At 44.0% G+C, this 8448-nt stretch overlaps 1 protein-coding gene across 1 annotated transcript in view; it reads right to left on the bottom strand.

Annotated features, from left to right (window-relative positions):
* The window catches only part of RSPH3 (radial spoke head 3), a 27260-nt gene extending 23098 nt beyond the window's left edge, over nucleotides 1-4162 (bottom strand). Inside the window, exons 1-2 of the mRNA XM_040449251.1 lie at nucleotides 3662-4162; nucleotides 1891-1915 (exon numbers count right to left, since the gene is read on the bottom strand). Coding sequence (XP_040305185.1) covers nucleotides 1891-1915; nucleotides 3662-4129 — 493 coding nt within the window. The 5' untranslated portion in view covers nucleotides 4130-4162. The remainder of the gene's footprint in view (nucleotides 1-1890; nucleotides 1916-3661) is intronic.
* Between the last annotated feature and the right edge of the window lie 4286 nt (nucleotides 4163-8448).

Here is an 8448-nt window from a genome sequence, read left to right as displayed (position 1 = left end):
GAGTAGGGTAGGGGCGAGTAGGGTAGAAGCAGGCTCCAGGCTCTGAGCTGTCAGCATAAAGCCGGATGCAGGGCTCGAACTCATGAACCGTGAGATCATGACCTGAGCTGAAGTCAGACACTTAACTGACTGCTTAACTGACTGAGCCACCCAGGTGTCCCACAAATGATATTGTTTTAAATGTTAATAAAATTTTAATCTGGGGGATCAGAATATCAATAGTGAATAGTGAAAAACATAGAATTGATGTTTTAATTCAAAGTTCTTTTAAAAAGTTTTTTTCAGTGTTTATTTTTGAGAGAGAGGGACAGAGTGTGAGTGGGGGAGGGGCGGGGAGCAAGGGAGACACAGAATCTGAAGCAGGCTCCAGGCTCTGAGCTGTCAGCTCAGAGCCCAACGCGGGGCTCGAACCCACGAACTGTGAGATCATGACCTGAGCCGAAGTTGGACTCTTAACCAACTGAGCCACCGAGGTGTCCCTGATTTAAAGTTCTTTAAAATGATATCCTATGTATGGCTATGAAACAAAATATTGACCTACACAATAATAGTACTCCATCAGAAATGATTTTGAGAAGGGTAGTAAGTTGCTTTTTTATCATATATTGAAACCACTGTTGGATAACCTGACTTCATGTTACTTACAACCCAGACGTGTTACACTGTGCATTTTACTTGATCCCTGGGAAGTGTTCAGCTCAGTTGGCCACTCCTTCACTGAAGCACTCTCTTTTCTAGCCTCTGTGGCACTACCATAGTCTTCTGATTGTCTTTTCTAGGACTTCTTTAACTGTTCTTTCTCAGCCTGCATTGGCTAGCTCCTCCTATACTGAAGGATTTCCTCAGGGCTCAGCCTTCTCTTGCCTTAGTCGACCATATCCATTCTCAAAAGACTTCACTCATAATCCTTATACCTAAAACTCCCTATTTTATTTCACCTTTAGCTCAGAACTCTCCTCTGAGCTCTAGGAATGTATATCCAATTGATAATGTTCAATGACATCTCACTGAGATATCTCAAAAGCAACCTCAAAATTGAACCAATTATCACTCTCCCACTCCAAATTGTTACTTCTTTAGTGTTCTCTGTTTCATTATATGGTACTGCTAACCACCCAATTGGCTTAATCTAGAAGCCTGGGAGTCATCCGTGGTTCTTCTTTCTTCCTCACTCCCTGTATCCTAGCAGTCCTATTGATTCTCCTCCCCAAATCTTTTTCACATCTATCCATTGCTCATTGCCACCACTGTCTTTTACGTGGACTACTTCAAAACTCTTTCAGTCTCTTAACTGTTAACATTTCTCCCTCAGTTTGTTCTATACGTTGTATCCAGCGGTCTTTTAAAATAGAATAATCTAAACATGACGCTCACTTGATTAAAACCTCCTAGTGCTAATTAATATAATAATGAGAAAACATCTTAGTTTTGTTTTTACACTATCAAAAGCCAAAAAGAAAGAAAAATCCCTACCACCTATTGCTGGTGAGGATGTATGGAAAAAGATATGTTTAAACATTCCTAAAGGAAAGGCATATCATTCCATCTGTTCATGTTAAAAATATTCGTGACCTAACAATCCCATCCTGGGAATCTGCTTCATAGAAATCAAAAGGCCAGCATATGAAGTTGTTTATTGAAATCTTCCTCTTTGTGTTAAAAACTTGAAGCAAACGGAGTATCTATCAATATCAATAGTGGAAAATATGTGAATATCTGAATATCTACCAATATCTATCAATAGTGGAAAATTTTAGTAACACGTTGTACATCCGTATAGGACACATCATGCTATTGAAAATAATTGGGAAGATTTCTAGAAAGAATTAACTGAGAAAAGGAAGATGTTGAGAATTGTCTATGTTATCATTGCTAAGAAGTTGACAAAACTCCTGTGTGTACTTGTATGTATACACTTATATATTTGTACACAAACGCAAATATGGAGAAAAGTCCAGAAACATTCATGTAAGGTCATTAACATGGTTTACTCTCTGGGCAGGAAGGGAAGAGCAGGTTTACAAGGGAAGAGGGTGGTGCACTAAGAATGTACCCAAGCATAAATGATAGCATTCTATTTATATAAAATTAAATATGTGTATGTATACATAAAGAAATTAGGAAAAAAAAAGAATTAGAGGTTGTAAAAAGCAGGGAGGAAGCTAATTACAGATTAATATGTGTAGTATGATTCTATTTCGGAAATAAACCTCCTATATAAGGTACATATCCTCAAGTACAGAGGTGTAGAGGAATAATATAAGATTGTTAAGGGAAGTGGGAATAGAGGTGGGTGGGAGTTCATTTGCCTTTTTCATTCTTATTTTGTATTTTTCATTTGCTTCAACAAGCATTCATTAATTTTATAAACTGAAAACCACCACTGATAATTTTAAACTGAAAAATCAAACACATGCACATACACACTCCTTCCAATGGTTGTAATCAATGGATTGCTTCAATATAAACAAGGTCCTACAAGTTGCTTATCAACTAGCTATGAAAAAAAACCATTCCTAATGAAACACCATTTATTCTTATTTCATTGTTGGTGTAATTTACTAGTAATGATTTGTAAGCAACACTTAAAGACACCAGAAAGTGTTTTTGAAAGTGTTTTTAAGTTGAAACCTTTTACAGTATAAATAATCCATCTATAAATTTAAATTTTCCATCCTGGTTTCCTTAAAGTGACAGGAATTTTTTCTTTCTTTCTTTTTTTAAAAAAATTTTATTTTATTTTTTTAAAGTAACCTCTACACCCAACATGGGGGTCGAACCCACAATCCCGAGATCAAGAGTTGCATGCTCCATTGACTGAGCCAGCCAGGCGCCCCATGACAAGCATTTCTTATAAACAAGGTTTTTATTTGTCATAAGACAATTACGAATTTAGACTAAATGTTTGAAATAAGCATCAAGAGTTACTTAGCTGATATGTTCAGTCATTAATTCAACAATTTGTTTTGAGTGCTCCCTGTATGTCAGGCACAGTCCCAGGTGGACAAAAGACAACAAAGGTTTCAGCTTCCAGGGAGTCTGCATTCTTGGGCAGTTCTGCTGGTTCCAAAATTTGAGGCTTATAGCAGGAACTATAAGCTTTAGAAAGGGCCGTAAACGTTATTATGGATAATAATACATATGGATATTTGAATATTTGCAAATAAACGCATTAATGTAAAAATACAATTTGGGGTCCAGCATGGAAGGATGACCTGATGATTCCTGGCCAAAGACTGGCGTGCAAAGAGCTTTATTTGGCTTTCAGTCTGTTTCTTCATGTGCATAATGGGAGTTACAAAACCAACTTCACAGTACTGTGGACTAAGGAAGAAAACGTACATGAATGCCCTTAGAGAGGTGCGGATAGTTGGCCAACAATAGTGACTCAAACGTTGTGAAACAAGGGGGTTTCATGTACATGTTATTGATCATGCCAGCAACTCATATCACTAAAAGTTAACTAAGGGAGGCCACCCGTGCCCCTTCTTGCTTCATTCCTCCACGCCACGGGGGAGTTCTTTAGGGAAGAGATTTTATTTCGGAGGCTGTGGAGTGGGGAGAGCAGCGTGGGCAGAGTCGCCAGGGCGAAGGGGCCAGAATCCCGAGGTCCCGGGATGGGGGCAGGTGGAGACCACTCAGGGGGCCGGTTGCTCACTCACAGCTGCATCAGGTGGTCCCGGTAACGGCGGCGCTGGCAGGGCAGGGCCCGAGGCCGGCTGGTGTAGGTGTAGGTGTAGGTGCCCATGGCCGAGCAGGTGCGGTCGGTCAGCGTGGAGGCCACGCCCGGGGCCAGGTCGCTCCGCTTCGGGTGAATACCGGCTTTCAAGCAGGTGGGCGCTAAGCGGTCTTGGGAGCCGGAGAGGTGTACGTATTGCCAAGGGCAGGGATTCCCCGACGCAAGGAGAGGCGGCAAGAAGGAAGGCGGCCGGGAAAGGAAGTTGCCAGGACAGGAGGTGGGAGCTACACTCGGCTTTCCCCACGGAACACTGAGCCAGCCTGCGTCTCCCTCCGCGGTTGCCCGGCAACCCGGAGTTCCGCCCGGAGGCGGGACCTCCTGGCAGTTCCGGCCGGCGGTTTTCGCGGGAAGGCCCGTTCTCAGGGGAACTTCCGGCTCTTGCCTCCGCATGCGCGCGCGCGCGCGCACGCCTCCCCGGAAGGTGCGTGTGCGGCTTAGGAGCTCTCTCCCGGGCGAGTCGGGCAGGGAGGTGTTGAGGATCTTGGCAGCCACCGCGGCCGTCCTCGTCCCCAGTTTGGAGTCTGGCTTTTCGGCGCCATTCTCCCAGGCCCACGTGCTCCCGTTCCTTAAGGGGTGCCCTCGGCCGTTTCTGCTCCCGTCGCGCCGCTACCTGGCGCTGCTCACCTGTCATCGCACACACGTGGCACCCGGGCTCCCAGCTCTGTTACCTGCCAGGGCCGGGGGAGGGCTTCTTGGCGTCTCCCAGCACCGCCACCCCTGCGCCTCCGGGGTGGGCTGCCGCCGCGCTCAGCAGCCCTGTCTGCATTTCCCGCCTTCCTTCGCCTACCGCTCTGTTGCGAGCACCTCAGAGGACCCACGGATGCGCGGAGCTGCAGGGGCCGCCCCTCAGACCCCTAATTTTGGCAGAGGGGTGGGTGCTTTGTTGAGTCTTTCTTTTAGGCCTCCTATATCATAATCTGTCAGGCTCCAGACTCTGGAGAACGAAGCATCATGGGGTGGGGTCTGCGCTTCGAAATGCAGGTGCTTTAGTTTTAGTATGAACAACGTTAAAAATGTTAGAGTTCTTGTATGTGAAGTGTGTGTATCCCCGGCCGATCAGTTATTTGCACGTGCATGTACTCCCTCAGTTCAGCCAAGTGCTGTGCGGAGTTGAACTCACGTTCTGCCGTATGCGAGGCCCACGACCTCTGGCAAGTTAATGCTTTTGCGCTTCATTCTCCTGATCTGTAAAATGAGGGTAAGAGAATTTATAAGGGTTTGTCATGAGGATTCAAAGTGTTAATAAGTATAAAATACTTAGAACTGTGCTGGGGAATGATAAGCGGTTATATTGAGATCTAAATTCCTCCTGTACTTTGAAGATTAAGACCGAAAGCTAGTGTAGGTATCGTATAAATAATCCTAACAGAGATGTGTAGGCAGTGCTAGAGGTAAAAACACTGCGTGAAGATTTGAGGTCTGATTACTGAATTTCGTGGTAACTTAGGATAACGATTACAAGAGAAAGTGACATTTTTAGTTGTGTCTGACGGGTGACAGTGTTTTTACTGGTGAAGGTCTTGGGGGGAAGTGCATTCAGAATGGCTTGATCAAAGGCTCAAAAGCCCAAGGGGCCTTTGGAGAACTCTAAGTGAGTAAATACATATGTTTGATAATTCCAAGAGCTAAGGAGAAACCACAGGCCAGGAGGTGTCAGAGGTGGAGGGGGACCTAGAGATTTCAGATTGGTCAGGGAAGGCTTCACTGAGAAGGGAGCCTTTGAATAAAGATGTGAAGGAGGTGAAGCCGTGAAACTGGGGACTAACATTCCAAGACGCAGTCAGTGCCAAGTTCTCAGGCACATACAAACCAGGTGTGTTCAAGGGTAAGAGTAAGGAGGCTAGGGTGGGTGGAGCAGAGGAGAGCATCAGGAGATGACGTCAGAGGTAATGAGTTCAGATCTTTGTGCCTTGTAGGTCAGCATAAAGATGAACTTTTATTCTGAGGTTAAAAGCCCCAGAGGGTTTTGATTATTGGGACATAATTTGAATTTTTTTTTTTTAAAGCATTTCTATTCTAGCTGCTGGGTTGAGAATAGGCTGAAGTGGGGCAAAGAGAAGCAGAGTACCAGTAAGGCTGGCTGAGAAAGCGGTTTGGATCAGGGACCAGGCAATGGAGGGGTGGGATGTGGTCAGAGAGATCCTGAATCTGTTTTGAAAGTAGAAACAGATGGAGTAGAAATGGGGCATTAGACCAAAGAGGAACCAGTTAGTGATGCTGAAGAGGCAGGAAATGGGAGCCTCCCCAAGAAAAAGAGGAAATTCTCTTCCAAGGAGGAGCCACTCAGCAGTGGGCTGGAAGGGGCTGCTTTCAGCAAGAGCAGGAGCTCCAAGAACAAGAAAAGGCTCCAGAAGTTATCCCAGGAAGACAAGATTGGACATTTACCTGGTGGGGCATAACCCACAAGACAGTTCCTAATTCATCCCTTATATCCCAATGAAAAATTCACAAGAAAAAAAAAAAAAAGAAATTGGGCAGTAGAGAAAGAAAGGAGTTAAAGATCATGCTAAAATTTATGACTAAATGTTGAAGATTGTGTAGAAAAAATTGCAGAGGTGCTCCGGCAGATGTACTCTTTTTCTAGAGGATGTAATTTTATTCCAGCTCCCAATTAGAGTAGGAGCAGATGACTTTTAATCAAGAATTCAGGCTTTAGGAGGGCTGATTACTTTCTGGTTTGCCCTTATCCCAGAGCACAGGCCTTTAGGAATCTCAACAGAAAGCCTGGGGTGTTCAACAGGTCCCCATCTTTGGGGGCCCTTGAACTCTCATTTTTGTGTTCCCAACTCTGTGAAGTTATTGAAAAGTCTGCTTACCATTTTAGCCACTGCAGCGCCTTTGTTTCTTGATTTCTAGTGTCCTTGCAGCTTAGAATTTAGCAAATGCCGATAAAAACCAAACAAATTGTCAGGCTTACTTCTCTGTGATCCACCTTCGTCGGGGTCTTGTCCCTTCAAGTTCTGTCTGCATTTCTCAGCTCTAATTTCTATCTCCCTAGATCTGACATCGCTAGACCATTGCTTTCTGCTTGCCTGTAAATGCCCTTCTCTGGAACTCTGTAAATGCCCTGGAAGAAAAGCAATGGAGAAGTTCCGTGTCCCTGTGTATTTTCTTCCTGGGATCCCAATCCCTCATGTCCACAGGTTTGGTTATTCTCTAGGGCCTTCACACAACCTGTGTGGTTTTTGTTTTTGTTTTTATTTTCAGCTTTTACAGTTATTCCTGTAGGAGAGTTGTCTCATTCAAGTTACTACTCAGTCCTAGGCAGAAGCTATGCCAAGAATGGAGTTTCTGTTTACTAATACAGGGAACACTGGGAAAGAGCAGGTTTTGGAGGAACTTCTAGGCACATTAAGCTTGAAAAGCATGTTAGTCATCCAAGTGGAGATATTGAGTAGACAGTTTGACATGGGAGTCGGGCTTCAGGGGGATTGGTCAAGAGTAGAGAGGGATTTTTGGGTTGATCAAGCCATGCGACTTGATGAGATTGCTGAGTGGAGAGAGAAGACAGATGAGCCCTTGAATGTAGTTAGAGGCTGGAAATGTGAAAAATAACTAACAAAGGATACTGGAAAAAGATGGTCAGAGAGATGGAAGAAATTGCAGAAAGTCTGGTTACCAGGAATCAAGTGAAGAAAATGTTTTTTTTTTTTTTTAAGTTTATTTATTTTGAGAAAGCGAGAGTACATGGGAGAGGGAGAGAGAGAATCTGAAGCAGGCTCCATGCTCTCAGTGCAGAGCCTGATGTGGGGCTCCATCCCATGACCCGTGAGATCATGACCTGAGCTGAAACCATGAGTTGGACGCTTAACCCACTGAGCCACCCAGGTGCCCCAAAAAAGTGTTTCAAGGAGAAGTAAGTATGGCTAATGCAATTTGTGGCTCAAGCAAGCTGTGAACATTGGGTCTGGCAACATAGAGATCATTGGTGACTAAGCAAAGGGTGCTTGTGATGGAGTTAGGGAGGAGAAAGTTCAGTTCCGTATTTTGAAGAGTGGGAAGAGAGAGAGTGACTCAGGGAGGTTTGCTGCAAAGGAAAAGAAAGAACCAGGGTGGTAGCCAGAGAGAAATTGGGCCAAGAGAAAGTTTTATATTTTTTAATGGGAGAGTTGACAGTGTATATGAGTGCTCATAGGAGTGACTAGAGAGGGCAGAATGGACTATGGAGGGCCGAGAGCCAAGAATTGATGGGCTGATGTAGGCCAGAAAAAATGGGTTCTTGTGCACAGTTAGAAGGGTTGGCCTTGCCTAGAATCATGCACGTTTCATCCATTATAATAGGAGAAAAGGTAGACATGACCACAGATGTACCCTGGATGCAGGTAGGTACATAATAATTTTCAAATCCCTTAATAATTAATATGATTTCACTTAGTTCTTACAATGACCCTGTGAGGTAGGTTCTCATATTATTTTTACTTATAAGGGGACCAAAGCTTGAAGGGGTTAAAGTAACTTACAGAGTCATACAGCAAGTAAGTGACAATACAGATTTAAACCCTTATCTGCCAGATTCTAGAACCTATACACTGAAGTATCAACATATGATGTTCATTATCTTCCTACACTTAATCATCTCTTGCTCTGTTCTTTCCCCCACTGTGTCTCATTCTCCGTATCCCCAATAATCACCAAGCCCCGCCCATTTTACCTCCTAAATTGTCTTGATTCTGAGACCTCTTCTTTGCATCCCTACTGTTTATACTAGC

The sequence above is a fragment of the Herpailurus yagouaroundi genome, unplaced genomic scaffold (genome assembly GCF_014898765.1).
Source record: "Herpailurus yagouaroundi ecotype Mexico unplaced genomic scaffold, PumYag 198, whole genome shotgun sequence".
Taxonomy (NCBI): Eukaryota; Metazoa; Chordata; class Mammalia; order Carnivora; family Felidae; genus Herpailurus; species Herpailurus yagouaroundi.
This window is presented reverse-complemented; position numbering and strand designations above follow the sequence as displayed.